The 23,573-nt window shown below is 37.0% G+C and overlaps 1 protein-coding gene across 1 annotated transcript; it reads left to right on the top strand.

The window, feature by feature from the left end:
• Positions 1-633: 633 nt before the first annotated feature.
• On the top strand, positions 634-20,660 carry LOC135157111 (histone-lysine N-methyltransferase 2D-like). Its single transcript, XM_064111624.1, has 6 exons — positions 634-1,073; positions 3,711-3,759; positions 11,381-14,347; positions 14,764-14,958; positions 20,139-20,292; positions 20,641-20,660. Exons 1-6 carry the CDS (start codon positions 982-984, stop codon positions 20,658-20,660), a joined length of 3,477 nt encoding a protein of 1,158 aa, XP_063967694.1. The 5' UTR covers positions 634-981.
• The last annotated feature ends 2,913 nt before the right edge of the window (positions 20,661-23,573 follow it).

Genomic DNA, 23,573 nt, shown 5'->3' with positions numbered 1-23,573 from the left:
ATTTTGAGCCATAATAATATAATAGTATATATTTCACATCATTATACAGACAGCTGTGACGTCGTAAAGACATATTGTGTATTGTTCGAATCTTCATTTGAAATTGTTTGGTTGGGGAGAGGGGTGAAATTGATCGGAGACGTCAAGGGGATGTTGGTTTTTTTTTTACATTTTTTTTTTTTTGGGGGGGGGGGAATTTGAGCCAAAATTCCCTCTTGATGGAACAAATCGCTTAAAAAAAAATTGAGTGAATTCCACTAATTTAGATTGAAGGATCAATCAAATTATTTAATTTAATAAAGAATGGATATGAAGAGCATTTTTTTTACCATATCCAGCTCCGATCCAGCTCAACAGTACTTCACCCTTCCTCGACCTCTGAAGAGTGTGAAATCAACCACACTATTACGTCGAAATTTACTCCATACAAACTCATTCTTATTTTCGACAGAGTATGAAGGGAATTAAACTACTGATTGTCATGATTATATAGTTGGTCGGGATAAAAAGAAGAAGGAAAAAAAAACAAAAAACAGAAATCATACTCGAGAGTCGAGACAGTCAGCAAATCTGTTTCTAGTATTCAGAGCATGCGCGTTATTCCTAAAATCAGCTGATGCGATGACCCAAGTTGTTTTCATTTTCTGCACTGCTGCCGTATGCCGATGCCGGAGTACCATCAGCGCGCTGCAGTCGGGGAATCTTGAAAGGATCGTTTTCTGTTCCAAAGACACCGGTGATAAAAGGGAGCTAGCATCGGGCGTAGCGCATTCCCACCCGAGAGCTTAGGGAGGATTCCGGGGAATATTGCATTTCAGTGGATGGACTCCGCCCTGTATTTGTCGTCGGCAAGGTTTTTATCGTGTAAATCATGATTTTGCCAACAAGAAGGAATTGACGGAGATGTTTTTCCATCACTCATCCGAACAGAAGTCAAGGAATAATCCTCTGTTGAGTTGGGTTTCTTTTTAGAACAGAAAGATGGTGAAACGAAAGAAGTCCGGCGAAGATCCCAAAGATCTGGCAAGGCAGATTCCACTGCCTATTCAGATTTTCCTGTGGAGGCAAACGAGGTGAGTTGCGAGTAATAATCCTGCATGTTGTTATGTTCGTGTTGGGAATGTTATCTCTACATCATGTCAAAATGAACAGAATGAAGAGGAGGGGTGGAAAGGAATGAAGATAAGGGGGAGAATAAGAGGAATGGAGAGTGTGGAAACTAGATCGATGAGGAGAGAAGGACGCGGGGAGGAGAGAAGGACGCGGGGAAGAGGAAAAGGAAGTACGTGCCAAGTAGAAAGACGAAGAGCACGCGATGAGAAAAAAAGCTAGGGAAGGAAGAGGAGGGAGGGATGATTATGATTATAATGATATTGATGATGATGAGCTAGGATGGTGGTGTTGAATGATATCCTTGAAGATGAAGTTGATGATGATTGATGGTAATCAAGGATGATGATGAAGATGATAATAAATTAATGGTCATAATGATGTTGATTAAGATGATCATTGATGATGGTGACGATGATGATGATGAGTACTAAGAGGACGATATGGTTATGATGAGAAGGATGGTACTATGATGATGATTGTGATAGTGATGATGATGATTATGATGATGGTGGTGATAGTAATGATGATTATGATGATGATGATGGTGATGTAATGATGGTGATGATGATGATGATGATTATAATGATGATGATGGTGGTGATAGTGATGATGATTATGATGATGATGATGATGATGGTGATGATGATGATGCATGATGATGATGGTGATGATGATGATGATTAAGATGATGATGATTAAGATGATGATGAGGATGATGGTGATAGTAGTGATGATGATGATTATGATGATGCATGATGGTGATGATGATGATGATGATGACAATAGTGGTGATGATGATGATTAAGATGATGATGTTGATGATGATGATGGTGATAGTGATGATCAGAATGATAAAGTTGATGGTGATGAGAATGAGGGTGGTAGTGATAGTGACTGTTAATGAGGATGAGATGGAGGATGGGAAAGATCTGAAGGAACCGGGCAGGTTCCTCGTTTGAGATGTACACCCGACAGAAAACAATACCGTAGTCAAGTTTTAGATTGGTGACTGCTTTTAATGGAGGAGAAAGAAAACCCCCTGGTCATGGGGCGGTGAAATTATGAATTACACGAAAGGTGCAGAAGGTAGCTCAAAACCCGGGTGGCGAACCGCATTTGCAGTACGTGGCTTGGCTGATTACTGTAATTAAAAACTGCCTTGCCACGTACACACAGAAAATCGATTATAAGAAGACGTACGGTCTGGGCACCTTTCTCGATGACTTATTTCCCGCAAGTGACGCTAAACGCGCCTTCCCGGAAGGGCTTGCCCGACATGAGTTATCGAACTATTTTAATAAAAATAAATCGGGACTTCCGAATGAAAAGGAAGGTAATAAATAAGTATATTAAAACAATTGTTATATGTAATCTTATTTTTAATATATACAATTATTTAACTGTTATTTTTAAGAAATAAAAGAAATATGTTATTGCTGGACTACTTAGTCAGCGGAGGAAATTATAAGTAATACGATTTGTAAAGACTGTGACGTATCTAAAAAACGGCGGCAAAAAGAAACTAGTGGGTCTTTGATAGGACAAAACTAAAAATAAGGTTAATTAAATTTTGGTCGCTACAGATCTTTATAATAATCTGATGATGAAGATGATATGATCATGCAAGGAAGAAGAATTTGATGATGTTTGATGATAATGCTGCTGCTTATGATGATTAAGTTGATGATGGTGATGATGATGAGTTCTCGGGGGGGGGGGGGGGGCGATATGATGATGATGATTATGATATTAATGTAGTTGTTCATAAAAATAGTGATGAAGATGATGATGATGGTGATGATGATGATGATGATGATGATGATGATGATGATTATGAAGTTGATGATAGTGATGATAATGATGTCAATTTGATGATGTTTGATGGTAATGCTGCTGCTTATGATGATGATTACATGTAAGTTGATGATGGTGATGATGATGAGTTCTCGGGGGACGATGATGATGATTTATGATATTAATGTAGTTGTTCATAATAATAGTGATGAAGATGATGATGTTGGTGATGATGATGATAATGATGAAGATAATGAGTATAAAGTTGATGATAGTCAGGGGCCGCGGAAGCGGGGGGGGGGGGGGGGGTTGGCTGGGGGGCTTCAGCCCTCCTACTTTTTTCCAAAACCGTGTACAAAAACGTAAAAATGACCATAGGATTGTGATTTTTTGCATGGTCAGCCCCCCCACTCTTGGCTCAGCCCCCCACTTTGAAAACCGTTCCGCGGCCCCTGATAGTGATGTTAATGATGTCGATGATAATGATGATGATGATGATGAAAAAGTTGAAGATGATGGCAGATGAGGATGGTAGTGAGAGTGTAAAGATGTCAATATGAGAATATGCAGATGAACTCACTTCAAGTTCCTCTCAATATTGTCAAGTTTTCATTCCATTCTTTTTATCAACACAATTGGACAAAGAACAAAGTGTATCATGCTTGAAATTTTCTTTTAAAGTTTAACCGACATGAATCATACTGTTATGCAAGTCCACCACAATTTATTAAACTATTTACGAAAGCAAATTATTATTAACAGTTTAGTTAATCAGTTTCCATTTTGATTTCTTTTCATAAAAGCCCTTTTATCCGGCCCAAGTTAACAAGAATCTACGAGGCCAGCTGTGTGGTGAGTAGAATATAAAAATATTGCTTAAAATTGAGAGAAAAAAAACTTACAATATTTTGTAAGAATACACACGCCTGTCTTGTGCATTGTTTTCTGGAATTTCCTGCAATTGTGCAAAAGTATCTTTAGACATTCCTTGATTACTTACATGTATTTTTTGTGTTCATAGCCTCAGCTAAATTAGAAATCTATCTAAATTTAATTAGTAACTTTAATAGCCATAATTTCATAATTTGTTAATGATTTATGAAATATCATTTTCATTAATGTTTTTTATGATGACAGCCATTGAGTTACCAAGTATTTCATTATTTTAATAAAAATTTCATGTTAAAAATTTCTACCTGCTGGTCAAAATTATTGACAATTTTTCTAATAAATGATAAGGAACCACTAAATTTTATGTTCAATTAAAAGTTTCGCTTTGTACTTCAAGGTATCCTTTGTAATTGTAAAAAAAACATGATGATATAAAGATTATAAATGCAGTTTGATAGTGATTAATACCTCATTTTCTATTGGGTTCCACAATCTTGCTATCTGTATGAAGTTACTCCAGCAAAATATATTAACTTATATATACATTATTATAAATATACCCAGGTATATGTCATATGTGTAATTTTTTTACGACCTTCAACATTTCATTGATGTTGAAAGCATTAGACATCTGTAGTATTCGTGCATGTGTTTACCATTTGTGCCAAGTTCATATCTTCTTAAGCAAGCAACGTACAGTATGAACACATACATGTTAGCTAGAGGGACATGTGTATGTACGATGTACGACTACCATTCTCTCAGTAATAAATTCATGAGCAATTATTGTGACCCCAACTATAAAATGCCTATTGCAGTGGGAGTTTCAGTTAAAGGTTGAGGATCAGCTTAATGCTTTTCTTCTAAATTACATTGAAAATAGTTCTATTTAAACTAATTTCTTAGGAGTATGAATAGCCTTCATTTTTTACTTCTGATTTAATGAAACTTAGTGTTATGCTTGTGTGATTTGTCTCCATTTATAAATTCAAATAATCTATTTGTTGCAGTCGACTTGCCCTAATAAGAGTTTAAGCTTCTGAAAATATTGCTTTTTTATTAGCAGAAAATATGTCAATCCCTTCTTGCTCTATTTAAAACAAATGATAGAAAATCATCTTTTTTACAGACTACATGTATCTGAATAATATTATTTGATGACCATGTATGTTTTTTTAGGTTGAAAATTCTGCTTTGTAAAGGCGTAGCAATATAAATAAACATTTCTATTTGATATTCATTAGAGTCAATCTTAAAGGAGAATGAAACCCTTGAAACCAGCTGAATCCATATCAAAGAGAAAAATCAAAGAAACATATTGTTGAAAGTTTGAGGAAGATTGAATGAATAATAAGAAAGTTATGAGCATTTGAATATTGAGATCACTAATGCCATATAGATCCTCTCATTGGCAATGCGACCAAGATCTGTGATGTCACACACATACAACTCCCTCATTACTTTAGTACTTATTTCACTTATATTCTCACTTTTATAGAGTCTATCACAAGGTGAGGTGTTCTCTGTAAGAGAGGACAAGTACAGAGGTTTCACAACATTATATCATTGATGAATCGTTTGTCATATGATTAGAATGAGCAAAAAGAGATGTTTTGGGGTATATTTTCAGTGTCCAAAAGGGGAGAGTCGTTCATCTGTGACATCATAGATCTTGGTCGCATTGCCAATAGGAGGATCTCCATAGCATTAGTGATCTCGACATTCAAATGCTCATAACTCTTCTATTGCTAGCCCTATTTTACTCAAAATTTTGTTGATCTTATTCTTTGATTTTTCTGCTTTCACAAAAGCTAACTTGCTCCAAGAGTTTCATTTTCCTTTAAAGAAAATGTATAAACTTGAAAGAATCTTCTGTGTTTATCCATAACTTAGGCATCTTTTCTCTAAACATAATGCTGTTTCTGCTCAACAAACTGTACCATGTTTTTTTAAACTTGAGGAGTCTGCAATGCTAGGGCATGGCAATACAAAACATTATCTGAAGTTTAATTCATAAAATGATTTTAAGGTCAGGAAAATCTTCCATGTTGACCTGAAATGGTAGTCTTCGCTTCTCTCAACATATTTTGGAGAACGCCGCATCTGCTTTAACACAGACTATCTCAATGTTATTGCATTGACCATGTTTTTTAAAAGTTGACGAGTCTGCAATGCGGGGGCATGGCAATACCATTTTAGCTGTCGATCAACATTATCCCGTGCAAATTGAATTGTCGTCTTTCAACTCGGAAGGTCAGACCTTGCAAATCCATTCAACATTTGTGGCATAACAAGCCCTTAGTGTTACTAATTAAATGGTGATTAATAATAACACCATAACATCCCATGTTCATGAATTGAAGCATTATTGAAAAGGCTTATGTCTATTGATGAGTATTCATGAATTACTCCAAAATTAATAGAATTATATAGGCTTGTAACTATTTAATGCATCATTTACTTTAAAGGGTATGTTACACTTCATGTTTCAATGGAAAATAATAATTCTTGTTTGCAGCATATGATTATGTTCAAATTGGATGAAGGCTTTGAAATGAATCATGGTACCCTTAGTTTACAGTTATTAGCAGTTTACTTTCATTGACTGTCATGAAAGACTTAAATAATTGTAAATTTCTGTACAAGAACAAAACAGAAGAAAAACCATAATAGTTCTTGTCGCTTGTTATAAAAAACTACTTTGTTTACAGACATAATGATTCTTTAGGCATTTCAATTTCAGGGCTTAATTTTGGGCTTCTAAGTTCTATATTGTTTCCAAATAACTTTGAATGAATTCACTAGCAATGAATTTCAAGGGGAAGTTCACCCTGTTGGAAAGGATTTTTTTGGGGAAACAAGTAAAGGTAAATAGTAAAAAAAAATCTTTTGTTTGTAACATATATTGACTTTCTGATTAAGGAAGTGTTGAATGGGCACTTAAGATTGTGATTAAATGTTGACATTTTTATCATACAAGCATGTTGACAAAATCTTGTTGACGCTTTGAGGAAAATCCATTAAAGATTTAAAATTTTCAATTGGAAGTTTAATTTTTTTTTCATTTGTGATGTCATATGCGAGCAGCTTCCGAATATTATTTTCCATTCCAAGAATAATATTTATAATCCAATTACATAGTCCCTAAAATAACATTCCAAGGAATGTAAAACATTTTTTAATTATTATTTAGTATCTTACTCGACTTATTGTCACATTTATGTTAGTTGGTTGGTTTTATTCATGATAGAAACCCCTTTATTTTGATAAATAAAACATTACCGTAATAAAAGAAATTATGAAAAATAATAAATTAAAGTAAAATAATATCAATATAGCAAATCAAATCATGTGGATACCATGTATGATAATTGGAAAATCTGTTGGTGTTAAAATACTTTCAGAGTTTTAATCATCCTGCCTATTGCTCCGAAAAAAATTTATCAATTTAAAACTCAATATAGATATTGTCTTTCGTTTATAACATATATTGACTTTCTGATTAAGGAAGTGTTGAATGGGCACTTAAGATTGTGATTAAATGTTGACATCATTATCATACAAGCATGTTGACATTAATTATAATAATCTCAAAAGTGCTCTTCAATGTATATTTGCATTAAACATGATAAAACAATACAGGTACATGAATATTGGCCTGTTGCAGAAGTTCTAAGTTTTGTTATAGGGCATTTGACTGTATAGCACACATATATCTGCCTTGTAAGGTGTTCAAGGTGCTCTTATATTACCCTGGCTATTAAAGCTAATTAAAATCTAATGTTTCTGATGCTAAAAATATCAATTGCAGGTCTCGAATGCTTGCTTTGGATTTGTTGAAAATGAAGTCTCGTATGATTTTATTTTGTTTAGGTTGATACAACATGCATCAACTTCAAAGACTACATGTATATTATTTATTGAATAATTAATTAAACCAGGAAACTCTTGCAACATTATAGATTTGGTTGTATTATAAAATCAGAGATGGGAAAAGCCTTCAAATCCCCAAGAGACAATAGTTCTGCGTAAGAACACATCGGATATATAAATGTAGGCCTATGTAACGGGTGATATGTACATTACATGTACATGTATATTGTTGGGGAAGAGTACTGCATATTGTATCTTTGAGAGTTATATGGTATGCAGGGAAAGCAACGTTCATGGCATTTCGATCACGCCTCCAGCGGAGCGCACACAGTACGTCTACGTCTACACTTGTCTGAATATTTAATGATATCGCGAATCACCCCACCATGCCATGATTTATCGCTCTTGGAGGAAAATTTTGCAAGACCTGTGTCATGTACATGCATAATATGATGCAATGTGTTGCATTTCACACTGCACATCTTTTCTCTTTCTCCCATTGCTTGCCATGACTTTTTGCTTTCTCATTCTCTTTCTTGGACATGTAGTCTTGTTTTTTTCACGCTCTTCCCCTTCATCTGTCTTTTTTTTATTTCTCTTTGACTATAATCCCCCCCCCTCATGTTGAATCTTCTCTTTCTGTGTCTCCTATATGTATCTATTGCCGATTTAATACCTTTGTTTTATGAGGGCTAATTCATTTTCTTTTGTTCTTGCAGTTTTCCTTAATTCTTTGCCCAGTAGCTTTTTCTCTCCCTTTGTCTCATGCAGTTGTTTCCCTTCTCCCTCTCCTTTTTTCTTTCTGTCTGAGCCTTTGTTTTCTCTCTCCCTTTATGTCAGGTTTCATCTGCCTAGCATTGTCCAAAAGATTCTTCCCTTCCCTCTACCTATCTCTCACATTAATTGATCTTCTCTCCTTGCCTTTTCACTAGAGCTATCTCAATTCAAATTAAAATAAATATTTATTTTCTTCCATTTCATTACATTTTTCGTAAACATCAATTCATACAAAAATCAATTTGTTATGAAGAATATAAATATGTACAGGTTTAAAGAAGAAGGCGTATACCCTAAAAGCTGAGGCTTGTGGTAGGATACGCCTATAGACAAAAATACAATACAATATATATCTATCCTCCTTCTGTGTATTTTTGTGTCTCTGTCTGTCATTGTTTTCTGTTGGATCTTCTATGATACTCATTTTATGCTTTTCTTTACATTTCCTTGTCTTTCTTCATCTGTATGAATCTACCTTTTCTCCTTGTCTGACGGGCAGTCTTCTCTCCCGTGTTTTCACTCTCTTACATTTTCTTTATTTCATTTGTCTATTAATTCCCTATACAATTTCTTCACTATTCTGTCATTAAGTCTTCCTGTGTATCTCTATCTGTTTTGCTGTTTATTAATGTCTTTCATATTTTGCCCCCTCTAGTTACATCCCGTCTCTACCTTTTTCTTGTGACTCGCAGATTCTCCTTTTCTCTCTATTTTGCTCCCGCTTTCTCTCTTAATAATTTTCATATGTTGTTCTGTATCTATTGCTTCTGCCATGCAAGTACCCTTCTCTTACGTACCTATAACATTGCCTTGTTTTGTTTCATTATATTGATCTCTCATTTTTGTCTCACCTGCATAGCAGAGTGAGACTATAGGCGCCGCTTTTCCGACGGCGACGGCGACGGCGGCGTCAACACCAAATCTTAACCTGAGGTTAAGTTTTTGAAATGACAGCATAACTTAGAAAGTATATGGACCTAGTTCATGAAACTTGGCCATAAGGTTAATCAAGTATTACTGAACATCCTGCCTGAGTTTCATGTCACATGACCAAGGTCAAAGGTCATTTAGGGTCAATGAACTTAGACCATGTTGGGGGAATCAACATCAAAATCTTAACCTAAGGTTAAGTTTTTGAAATGTCATCATAACTTAGAAAATATATGGACCTAGTTCATGAAACTTATACATAAGGTTAATCAAGTATCACTGAACATCCTGCATGAGTTTCACGTCACATGACCAAGGTCAAAGGTCGTTTAGGGTCAATGAACTTTGGCCGAATTGGGGGTATCTGTTGAATTACCATCATAACTTTGAAAGTTTATAGATCTGATTCATGAAACTTGGACATAATAGTAATCAAGTATTACTGAACATCCTGTGCAAGTTTCAGGTCACATGATCAAGGTCAAAGGTCATTTAGGGTCAATGAACTTTGGCCAAATTGGGGTATTTGTTGAATTACAGCCATAAATTTGAAAGTGTGTTGGTCTAGTTCATAAAACTTGGACATAATAGTAATCAAGTATCACTGAACATCCTGTGCGAGTTTCAGGTCACATGATCAAGGTCAAAGGTCATGTAAGGTCAAAGAACTTTGGCCACGTTGGGGGTATCTGTTGAATTGCCATCATATCTCTATAAGTGTATTGGTCTAGTTCATAAAACGTGGAAATAAGAGTAACCAAGTATCACTGAACATCTTGTGCGAGTTATAGTAGTTTTCAAAATCAGCACTGCTGCTATATTGAATCGCGTGATGCAGGTGAGACGGCCAGAGGCATTCCACTTGTTCTTATAAAATATCTTTTCCACGTTAAAGTGAAATATATAGCAGTCATACAATGCATTTTCTTTGAGCAATTTTTGTATGAGTGCATCATTCATCATTCATGTTTGGCTGTATAAAGACTTGCATTTATTAACTGATGACAAAGAGAATGTAATGCAATTCATACTCTATGCAAATTTGTTGAATATTGTTCAACCGGGTCATGTGAATGAATATAATTATGTGGATAATGTATGTCTTTAGTACCCTCTTTTCTGGCCAGTGGTATTTGTTGTTTACTCCAATATGACTTCACGAATATATATATACATGTAAATACTATTGATATGAGTCATCTATTTTGGTAAAAATCCTAGCAGTACCGGACATTATTGTGGTGATCTTTAAGGGCAAGTCCATCGTAGCAGAAAAGTTTATAGGAACGCTCAGGAGGGAAAAATCACATTAGTATAACAACACTGAATTTTTTTATTTATCAAAATCGTATGTGAAATAAATAAGTCATGAAGTTTTAGATTTTCGCTTCATTTCATAAAACAGGTATATGCACGCCCTGGTTGGTATGGAACCAATTACATCACCTACTCACTATTTCTTTTATATTTTGCTATATGAAATATCCAAACTTTTTCCTCACTATAGTGTGAAACAAGAATCATTCCTCCTTGATTGAATATGTGGGGTAACTAGACATGCAAGCTATTGTAATTCATCACTGCTTCGTAAAGTTTTTGAAATATTCTTTTAGATATTATTTAGAGATTATTATATGACAACTAGATAGATCCTTGTCATTTGATTGGTTGTTTGATATAGATCATTCAGCCCATTTACAATGACGCCATCAACCATGCAATTTTGGATCCATTCATCGTGCAAAAGAATAGTTTTTTAGGTGTCATATAAACCAAATAATGTTCTTTTTATTCGTGCAATGGACAGAATATTTCATGAGGTGACAGATGATATGATCCATTCAACTTGGCTACACCTCGTTAGATCATTTCATCTTTCACCTCATGAAGTATTCTGTCCATTGCACTCATGAACATTCATTATTTGTTTATCATCCTACTCTTATATTGTTTGAGTTATTGTAATATTGTGTATCTTTATTTTATTTCTCTTCCTTTACAGTCTTTTGAGCGAGTTCTTGTGGAGAACAAAGTGCACGGCCTGTCGCCAAGTCTCTCTGATGCCATAGCCAGTATTCCAAGATGGCAGCTTATACAGGCCGCCCTTCCCCATCTGATGCATTGCTGCGCAGCTCTTCTCACTAACCGAGCCAAGTTAGGGCACGCGGACAAGCTAGGAGTCGGGGAAACCAAGCTCCTGTACACCTTGCACTGGGTTCTCCTGGATGCTCCGGATGAGTGTGCCCAGGAAACAACCAATGATGATAACCAGAGTGACACCTGCAGCCAACTAGCTCTTGAGCATCCTCTCACCACGCTGCAGCTGTTCGTGTACCTCTTTGCTCCACTGGTTTACAGCATCAAGGAATCGGACCTGACTTTCAGGTTGGAGAGTGGAGTGAAGCTCTGGCGTGCCTTGTGGGATCACAAGCAGCCTGATATACAGAGCATGTCAGGATTGGTGAAGCCGAGACGCATTATCAGGGTGGGCAGAAGGCATCATCCTAAGAAAGTGAGTCCTGTTATGAACAAGGTGGCACCGAAGCTAGAGAATAAGATTGATGAGGTTGAGGAAAAGAAAAAGGAAGTTATTGAAGAGGTGAAAGAAGAGAAGAAAGACGAAGAGAAGGAACATGTTGAAGAGAAAAAGGAGGAACCAAAGGAAGAGCAGCAACGTCCGATTGTTCCTTTAGCAGACATTTCGGAAGTGAGCCGATTAAGCACTCCAGCTGATGTGCCTTCTGTAAGCTTGGAGATTTTCTGTGAGATGTGCAACACTCCTGTCACCGGAAACCAGGCTTGTAGCTGTGGGAATCTCAAGGTATCTTCAGGATTTAATTATGCCCAGCTTCAAGATGGTCTCCGTGCAATACAAAATAGAAAGGACTCAGAACCTAATATTCAAATGAAGATGGCTCCGAAGTGTACTCCGGTAGATTTCACACCACCGCCAACAAGAAAGTCACGGCCACAGTCTCTTGAATTGTCAGGAAGCAACAGCAGCAGCAGAATTGAAGATGAAACTTATGATGATCCTTCAAAAGGAGTGTTTCCTTCCCCTCCTTCGCCGCCTCCTGAAATGCCCAGACGGCGGTTTCCTCAGAGACTTAATGATGTGTGCTCTGCAACGCTCTTTGATGTTGCTGTTCTACGATGTCTCTTCAGCCCTCATTGGTCAGAAGATGGGGTCCATTGGGCTCTCACATACATCCTGACAAGGTTGCGACAGATAGCTGATGAAACCATTGCTGCAGAAAGGGTACGGCAGAGGAGTAATTCCTCTCCGATACCACAGATTACTGTGTCACTTTTCAACCCAGCTCCAGGTCCTCCACCTAAGAAATTCTCTGTGCCAGCTGCTTACATGGGATCAAACCTTGGTCAAGGATACAGGGTTTCTGAAGTGCGTCCTAGAGAAGCTCATCCCTTTCAAGGTTCACCTAAGAAGATTAAGTTAGAGGAGCAGTGTCCACCGACACATCCTCCTCCCAAGAGGAACATTCTAGATCGAAAGAATTCCCTGGAAAGAAAAAACAGTGGTGAAAGAAAAGGCCCCCATGACATGGTCCGTGCTGGAAAGTACAGGAAGGTTGCAAGACCCTCAAAAGCTGGTAGTGCTCTTGTGCCCAAATTAGAAGAAATAGAGGAGGTCAAGATGAGCAATTCCAGTGATGATTCAAAGCATGAGGAAAGCACAGGTGATACCAAACCTCTCATTCCGTCCCCTGAAGAAGTAGTTAAGAATCCTAGCTTTACCATTCCTAGAAGAGAACCACTTGAGTTCAAAATTAAAGTCATCCACCTGAAAACTCTTCCTTCATTGTTGAAGGTGGGTGAACATAACCAAGACAATTCTCCAAACTGCAATTCAAATGAAAACGAACTGACAGAATCCTTGCTCAAGCCTCTGCAAAGTAACATTGCTTTCACAGCTTCTGCTGCAACTCTGGACATTACCAAACCCCTTGAACTTCCTGCAAAACAAACTCTGTCAAATTCTCCTACAATGCTGACAGCAAGCTATGATAGGCAGCGAACTTCGGTCTTGACACCTCCATCATCATCTCCAGGGATCAACTCTTTACCAAATCCTACCCTCAAAGCTCCTGTAATGGTGTCGAATCCTAGATCCAAAGCATCGGCCTTGCCTCGGTCTCCTTCTCCAAGGTTTGTGACAACAGTCACACCTGGATCTCCCTCCTCCTCTCCTTTACCACCAGCTCCTGCTGGACATGGATCAGCCCCAGCTGTTCATGCCAAGAGGTTGATCAAAGAAGCAGGTGGCATTCAGGACCGGAAACCAATGCAGCTACATGGACCAAATGCACAAGTTTTGCAAGTTCCGGACTGGAACAGTGCCGATTTAGAACCACAAATGGCCACCATTATAGAGCCACCAAAGAGACTGTCTAATGGAACAATGATTCAGTCGGACTGTGAAACCAAAACCCTGCCGAAGTTGACTATTCCTCCTCTTCCATTATCACCAAGTGCAAAGCCACCTCCTTTACCATTGACAGGGCCCCCTCCAATCACTCCTCCTCCATTTTGCTCCCCTCCTAAGCTATCCCCACCCAAAAGGGAGCAACCAAAGCTTGTTAAAGCAGTAGTCATTCAGGATGAAATGGAGGATTTGAGTGACTGGGAGATGACAACGACCCACAACAACAACAATAATCCACACTCTAACCCTGATTACCCGCCACCGTCTGATGATGATCACGACATCGAGGAACCGACGGAAACGTGTGCCTTGTTGGTGCCCCCACCCAGGGATACCACCAAGAATCCATTTAAACCTGCTGACAACTGCCCATCTTCAGGAAGCGAATGTCCAGGAAGCCAGAAGACCTCTCTGAACATCCCTGCATCCATTTTGCCCCGTAGCGCATCTGATACCTTTGTGAACTACACGACACAGGAAGAGCAGGAAGTGGCTGAGGCACCAGGATCAACTTACTACATCCAGGTAAAGACAATATTTCAATCACTGAGCTTAGGTACCTTGTCAAAAGTCTGTGCACCCCAGTCTTTTAGCAGGAGTCCAGCTGTACCTGCACTATGCGCCCTTTCATAACGGTTTTCCTGCAATTCCCCATTGTTTTGTCAATTAGGAAGTGTGAGAATTGGTAATGAAAGGCCACTTGAGGCATTGAGTTTGACAAGGTACCTTATTCAAATAAACAATGCTACTCGCTTTCATGAAATTGAATGTATGTATACCTCTTTAGAAATGCACATCCATGTGGCTGAGAAGAATCACATAATAATGTTATTTCCCCTATCATGATCAATGCTTTTATAAGGAAACATTTGATTGGGAACACAAAGAATATATTTGTAAAGGAAATTTATATCTCGCTTACATCTGGTTTTTCTCTCTAGGAAAATGGGCACCTGAATTTCTCTGTGATAGTTAAAGCCCTTCATACGATTGTTACCAAAGAGACCAGTGCCCGTGTGTGCGACGTGGCCCTGAACATCATTGACACCCTCTTGGAGTTCAGTGTCATCAAGAAAGGTGAAAGGTCCAGTCCGCAACAGCCCAAGATACCTGTGATCAAGGTAGAAGGCGAGAAGGTATAGCCCAGAGGATTCCCACGCATTCTGTCCAGTGCATGACCCAAGTTGGACTAAAAGAAACAAAAAACCCCACTCAAATGATCCAAGGACTTCAGTGTCCTATCCTTTGTTTAGATTGTCCTCCCTCGCCCCCAAAAGATCTCTTGATCTGCTACAGTTGGTGCTTCCCCCTCACATGCAAAAATTTAGTTTTGTTTGACCCAAGCTGGACTCAGAAATTACTCAATTGATGACAGGAATATCTTCGGACCTGATTGTTTATATAGTATTTCTTCTTTGCCCAAGGAGATCAGTAGATCTTCTAGTCTTGTACTGTGCTACAGTTAGTGCTTCGATCCCTTCACTTGCAAATTTCTTAGTCTCGCTTCAGCTATAATATGTAGTTCTGCACACTTTGTTTAGTCGACTTTTTATTGTCCTTAATTAAACCCCAGATCAAGTCTTCAAATTGTCCTGGTTAATCCTGTGTTCCTCCAAATGTTCGCTTACCCTTAGAAAATGTGTTGCGTTTGGAATTATTGCCGATTATTTTTTTTTTCATTGGTTAATAGTGTTATTTTCAACAAATTACCTCTTATTCTCCCATTGTTTGACCCTTTGAATTGTTTGTGTGGGAATCTTTTGCAGAATAACTTTCTGTCTAATATTTTCATGGATCTGTTTTAAACAGAGTACCCACCAGTTTGATGTCCCTTTTGTGTTAAAAGCTGTGCCACCTAATGGCGCAATATTTGCTTCTTCCCTTTTATTAACCCTTTTTCACAATTTAAGTTTTGCCCATGTGCTGGGAGGAAATTTGATTTGAAGGCAAATAATATAGGGGGTCCATTTAGCATATAAAGCAGGGCTCAAATTAATACAAGACCATGGCTTCCGATGCCCTCACAAATGGCCTTGATTTCCTTCCATATATATTTGTAACCCTCAGGCCAAAATAAGTGCCCGTTTTCCCCCATGGTCTTGATGCCCTTCGATAATCCAGTGTATTTATATATCCCCTTGAAAAGTACATTTTTCTATTAATGCCCTCTTTTAACGGCCTTGAATGCCCCCTTTAAGTGAGCACTGCCTTCCCTTTCCTTCAACTGCCTTTTATAAAACATTACCTTGCCCCATCGAATTCTTAATTCAAACCCTGCATTAGGTTCTGCATAAAATCAAAATAAAGAGTTGTGGACATCTTTGGGTTATGAAGCCTATTAAGAAACAAACAGGATTTCATGTAGTTGACAATGCAACCCTCATCGATTTGAAGTGACGATGAATGGCCGAAAGGCATAAAGTGAAGGATTCCTTGTCATAATTATTCTGCATCATGTTCAGAGAATGTTGCATTTTTCTGAATGGAATTACTCTTTAATCTATATAACCTACCTGAAAATTATTACATATATCCAGAATGCTGATAATTACAACTTTATGGATGCATCTTTTATTCCAGTTACTAGAATTCCACCATCTCTTTGGATTTGACCAAAAATTTCAAGATGGCGTCCGTATAGCCATCAGATGCATTTTCGATTGATTTGCCTCTTGCAAACTGGTTCGATCTTTTAAATTTCTTCACCTATTCCTGTAATTGCATGTAAGTTGTCATGCTTCTATTTAGCTTGGTGTAGGCATAACAAAATGCGTGAGGATTGTTCTGTTTGACCCGGCCCTGTAACACAAACTCTGGCAATTGATTCCAGAGTTGCTTTTTATGATTGATTGCTCATGCCTGATCAATGCAATTGATTTTAAAAGTGAACTCTATGATCGATTACTAAGTCTTGCGTTACAGGACCTTGAAGATGTCTTCTATCACTTTTCTGAGTGTCATGAAATGAACATGGAATTTTGAAGAAGCAGTGGCAATAAAAATTCTCCAACTAAATCACTTGCAGGTTTACGTATGTGTTACAATTCATCTCATCCTGCTCTTGTATACAACAAACATTAAAGCCCTGCACGGGACCTATTATCAGATTAGGAGACAGTGCATATGACCTGAAAAAGCCAAAAAGAATGACATTTTCTGGATTAAATATAATCCATTTAAACAGATATCGCGCTCAATGACAATTTAAATATGTATCATTTCTAGTTGACTTTTCAAAATAAATTTGAGTGTTGATATCCCATACATTTACTGCTTGCCATTGCAACCGGTATTTAATGAAAAGTAAAACTCACCACTAAAAGTGATAAATGACATCGCAATGTATTGTAATGTAATGTAATGTTATGTATTTATAGAAAGTCATTGATGTCCTATGACGGTTAATTTTCTTCTACACATGTCTCACGCACCTGTCATTTTGTTCTCAAGCGAAAAAGTGTGAAAGATCTCGTAGATGATGGATGTATATTTCTTCTTTTGATTTACACATTTGTGTTGAACAGTATGAGCCTCTCATACACTGCATATACCTCTACAACACTAGCCTCATTTAAGTTGATATTTTATTAATACAAAAACAGGAGCCATGTTTTGATTCAGTCTCCACCCTTTCGCTCGGAACACGGTGACACGTGCTGGTTATGTCGGTACATGTTATATTTAATTGTACTTCCCGATCTTATGTTACCCCGCACCGGTATTGTAGATTGCAGGTGCCTTGTTTTTAAGTAGTAGTTTCTGCACCATAATGCTTCACCTTTATCTTATAGAATCGCTTCCCCTTTTCACCGATAGAATGTGTTATATACATCTGTGTGAAGGGTGGACAGATTTCGCTCCATTTCTCAAGGAGGAGAGGGGATGCATACATACACTCTTTCTCTGAGATCAGGTATTACCCATTCTCTTAAAAGCAGATATGAACCAGCAACCATCTCAAGTCCTTAAGCACTCAAATCTGGTCAGGTCACTCCCCATAATGCATCATTCTGAGAAATGTAGTCTTGTAATACAGGCCAACTTGAATTGTAACACTAAATTCACTACTCCATATACAGTCATACAGTAATGAATTTGTTACAAAGTAGCAAAACACGTACCTTTCCCTTCAAAAATACTTTGATTTCTTGATACAAATAGAATTATAGGATGATTTATCCTCTGTGTTACTAATAGTTATGGCAAAAGGTTATTTTAAGACTAGACATTAAGAAAACAGAATGATAACTGCTGTAAAATAAGGGATGGGTGGTTACAATATACAATATTAATGTAAATGTAAGGCTACACAAAGTATAAATCAACTGAGATTTATTTGCAAAATGGAAAACTACCGAGAAATTAATCAAAATTGCATGGAGGATTGTCTATGAAATTCCAAGGAATAATCTTAATGGAAAACAATATTATCTAAACAAAATGGGAGTGAGGTAGCCATTCATGTTCATGTGAAGGTACCCACTACTTCACAAACCTGCCCTGCCCCCTCCCCCCCAAAAAATGGGAACCAATTCCTTCTCAGTGTGAAATTAGTAAAATTTCCAGTCATTGTCCGGTTCTAAGATTTAACCTCAATTCTAACTCTTATCTTTATGCCTAAATCTTAACCTTGCTTCGTCCAAACCGCGATCCAATCCTGTCTAGAGTGCGTTAAGTACCTTCCTAAACATGTATGATAAACGATGTCCAGAGCAGATATTGATGAAACATTCTTAGCTGACCCCTTGCTGCATCTGCCCATGTGACGCTTAACAATGAATTACTTCAGGTTTGGGATGGATAATCAATTAGACCATGTGCACCGAGCATACCGACATACACAAGCGCATGTATCTTTCACACCAAACCGATCTGACATACATGGGATTAACACATGGCCTTAATTTAGAACCATGATGCATGCCTTTCTGTGAAACCAGTCCACATAGAAGTAAACATTTATGCATGGTGTCAGGTGGATTTGCTGTTGACCAAGGGGGGAGGGGGAGGGGGATGCCATTCCCAGACCTGTCCCGGTTGCTTTTCATACAAAAAACAAAGCTTTTGTCCCATTTTCTCTACATCGGTTTTACAATTTGTATGAGTTGATTACAGCTCTCTTTAATAGGCGGAACTTTCTATGGGATAGACATCGCAAAAAGACTGCCGACTGGTGTAGTTTAGATTCTAATCATGAAAACATCAAAGAGATACATGTAGGAAATCTCCGCAGGGGAGCTAAGAAAAATGGGTTAGGATAGGGAGAGGGTAGTTGACATTGATTGAAATAGCTGGTAGACAGACAGAGGAGTCGATACGCTTGCTCTTGGCCCATATGACTAAAGTATATATTTTTTTTAATTTACCTAATACCTAAACCTTGTTGGGGCAAATGTCCTGAAGATTTCTTGAAGAATAGAGCTCCATCTTTCTATTTCATTAGGTAACAAATGCTCCATGGGTCGAGAAAATTCATTCTGCAATGACAACCAACCGATCATTCATAAACAAGATTATAATGTAGGTTCTTGATACAAATGTGTCGAGGATCTCCCATGCATGAGTCTTGATAATACTTTACTCTTCTGAATGCTCATTAAATCAAGGAATATTGCATTTTAACCTTCCATCTCTAAATCTGCCTCCCTTGGTCTTTGTCATGAAGGCCGGCAGCAATTGTAACTCTGCCTTTATTGTAAATGCCATGGAAACCTCAATTTTTATTGGCTGCTGAGCCCTGTTACCATGGTACTTGACATGATAGCAAAGTTATTATAGTTGTAATTCTTTGTGAAACAGGGCCCCTGAACTAACATGTGAAGAAAACATAAAGTGAAGTTTGAATATTGATCTTCCACCCATTAACACCCCTCCCCCCTCACTAGACCAGGGGACTGCTTCACAAAGATTTGCGATCAAACGCAACTCCAAAAATCAAGTACAACATCACCTTCAACCAATGGTATGCACGTATTAGGGACTTGCGCTCGATTAGCAAATTTTCCTGCAACCGGCCCCATTTGTCAAGATAGTAGAATACTTTGTATTCTCTTGGGACCCTGTAACATAAAGGTTAGTGCTTAATCGCTGATTTGAAAGAACAATTCTGATTGGTCCCAAGTCAGATTACTGAGCAAAATGCGCATGCAACAATGATCTTGATAGGCCATTTCGTTTAGCGTTGATTGCTAGCCTTTGTGTTATGGGGCCCTGTTCTACTATGTCTAGTCCATGTTGAATAAGACCTAATAGGAAGTATTAAGATTTAGAAAAGGGTGAATCTACCATATCTTGATGTTCCTTCCTCCTACCAAAGGTTAAGACAGGTGTCAAGGACGGGGATGCTGAAGCTGCTGCTAAAGGGATGGAAGACATGACAGTCCACAACCTGGTGATGCAGACCCTGATCCAGGTCTTCAGGGCATTTGGATGTCAGCACGGATGTGGTGAAGGGGTCAGGGGTCAACAAGGTAAGAATAATTTCATTGATATTATATTTACTTTTTTTAATTTGTTTATTTATTTACTTATTTGTTTATTTGTTTGTTCATTCATTTATTATGTATTTATTAATTTATTGTTTATTTAGTTAGTTATTAATTTGTGTTGATAATTTATATTATTAATTTGTTTACCTATTCATTGTTCATTTGTTTATTATATGAATTTCTTCATTTGTGATTGTTTATTCATTTATGTATTCATTTATTTCAAATTCTCGGTGGTATGAAAATTCAAATTGGAATACATGTGTTTATAGAGGTTGTGCAGGTTCGTGTTTGTTTACTATATGAACGTTTGTCAAATTTATGTTATAGATGTTGAAAAACTCACTTGAGATATTGCAGTTTGCGAGAAATTCTTGATTTACCAGGAAATTCATAAATAAATATATATCATGTCCTCAGACAAGCCATGATTCAAGGCCATTCAAATTACCATTGACGTTATTTCGAGGAATATACAGTATATGACTTCTAACGCCTTAAACAAAAATACTAAGAGAGATTAAAGAGAGAGAGATAGAGAGTTAAGGGATTGAGAGAGGGAGATAAAGAATAAAATGAAATAAACACTTCTGATATTATAGCAGGAAAAGGCAGGGCCAGCATATCAATATCAACAATATACAGTAGAAAAAGAGAAGATGATAGGAACAGCTGAACAAAATCTACAAATTATTTTTATAATAATAATAATAACAATAATAATAATAATAATGATAATAATAATAGCAAAAACAACAATAATAATAATAATTAAAAAAATAATAATAATAGATGTTTATTATATAATTATAACCCCAATTATCTCAAAAGGGTGGTGTACATTAGAAAGGGCAAAATTAACCAGCATTATACTAACCATTGTAAAGATTGAAATGAATTAAAAAAAAAACACACTCAGAATTTAATAGTAGAATACAGATTTTACAGCTGTTTCTATAGATTCAGATTCCATTAGAACCATTACCCGGCCGAACAACTATAAACCATGTTCATCAATAAAATTGATTCGTTCATACAATGCCTAGTGAGGCATGATGCATATCTCATTGTGCCTCTCCCGTTGTGCACCGGCGATACCAGCGCAGATTCATTAATCAAGGCCGTATGTAAGTGCGATTAAAGCGCAACGATGATTATTAATCAAGAGCTGCAATATTTATGAGCCATTGTGGTTAAGCGTTAACTAATTGATATTTACAATGGAAAGCCTGTATGATTTGTTTGACCGACAGTTTTATTGATATTTTGATTGCAAACAAATCCATGTCCAGGTCCTTAAGAGTAGAATTAATTTTCGTTCATTCATTTAAAAAAACAGTACGTCCAAATTTTAGCATATTTTTTGCAACTAAACTTAATTTAATTTTGATAATTGACATGGTTGTCAAAATGATGAATTCAAATGAAAATAAAAATAAAATAGAGGCAATACTGAAGTAGGTAACACATGGGGCAGTGAGGATATACTATACACAGGGAGCCATTATTATTTTTCCTTTCATGCTAGAGATGTGTTTGCAAGTGGGAGGAAAATAATAAAAGGAAATATTACAGTATACATCAATATGTATCGACTATATTTATTACAATTCATGAATAATAAATAACAATCAAGGTTCCTTTTTGTAACGACTTGTAAAAATAACAAATACATATTTTCTATGAAAAATTTACCATCAGCCAATCAGATTGAATAATTTCAGTAGCTTGTAAAAGTTATTATTTGTTATTAAAATAAGTTTAATGAAATGGAAACTGGTTGTAGTAATAATGATTTGTTATCATTTTGATAAAATGGGTAGAGGTAGAAAATGAAGAAAAAAGGATTTCAAGGAATTTTAGAAAGAGAGAGAGAGAAAAAAAAAGAGTACGAAGAATATGGAGAAGTGAAAGGAGAATAAAAAGGAGAATGATTTTAATGAGATGATAGACTAAAAAGGAAGGAGAAGACAAAGCAAAAGAAGACAACAGTATGGAAGGAAGAAAGAAGAAAAAGGAAAGAAGAAGAACAAGAAGAAGAAGGAGGAGGAGAAGGAGAAGGAGGAAGAGGAGTCAGAAAAGGAGGAGGAGACAAAAAAGGAGGAGGAACAGGAGGAAGAAGAGAAGAAGAAGAAAAAGGGGAAAAAAGGAGAACAAGAAGGAAGAATTAGAACCAGGATATGGATAATAAAAGATTAAAGAGAACAGAACAGCGAAACATGTTTAGCAGATAGGAAGGACAAAAGAATGAAACAGAGATGGAAGTAAACACAAATCAGTTAGGAAATGTGTTTGTGTGAGGGTGTGTGTGTGTGAAACAAATAAAGAAAAAGAGGACAATCAAGAGATAGAAAGAAGTGATTAATTATGTAATTTTTCATTTGTATGAAGCTAATTGTAAGTGATTGGTTACACTAAACTTTATCTTACTTATTTCATTTGGCATTGACAAAAGCGTGGTCTACTAAAATGTATTTTATATAGTTTAAGAGTGTTCAACAGATGTGTTGTCCTTGTTCAGATGATCAATCAAGTTATATGTATTATTGTGATACTAGTATGTGAATTGTAATTAAATGCAATATACATGTCCAACTGAAAAAAACTGAAAGTATTCTTCCATCTGAAAAAATACACCAAAACATGCTATTGCATGTACTTGCAATGGTACAGCACACATACACACGATCCATGCATATTATACACACACCACTCACCCACACTTCGAGCAATGGGGTGTGTTATGCGTGTGTGTGTGTGTGCCCAACAGCAAGAAGTCTGCAAAGATTGCATTTTATGCAGGGGACAGCCCTCTCCTTAGCTACATGCATGCACCCAATATTGGGGCTGCATTCTGCGGATAAATTAACATATAAATTGGCAGGGCCAGACGAGGAATTTGCGACTTAAGATGATGCAGGCTTCAGCATCGTAAGATGCTGCTTTTGGAAAAGGGAGAGAGAGTGAGAGAGAGAGAGAAGGAAAAAGGAAAAAGGAAGTGATGCAGGCTTGGTGGGGCTTATTATCGTCAGGTTGGAAGGCTGTGCACAGCGGGAGAGTATGCAGAATATGTAATATGTTTTTCTTAGATGGGAAAATGGTTTTCTACTTGCAAACATCAAAGCAGCTCGATCGCAAAGATGACATATCATTTTCTCTTAAATTACTTCGGGCTGCCTATTTCCCCTAAGTATTGTAGTTTAGTTTGTATTTATTGTTTAGTAATTTTCTTTTCTTTACTTTTTTCATTCTATATCTTTTTA

This window comes from Lytechinus pictus, chromosome 16 (genome assembly GCF_037042905.1).
Source record: "Lytechinus pictus isolate F3 Inbred chromosome 16, Lp3.0, whole genome shotgun sequence".
Classification (NCBI taxonomy): Eukaryota; Metazoa; Echinodermata; class Echinoidea; order Temnopleuroida; family Toxopneustidae; genus Lytechinus; species Lytechinus pictus.
This window is presented reverse-complemented; position numbering and strand designations above follow the sequence as displayed.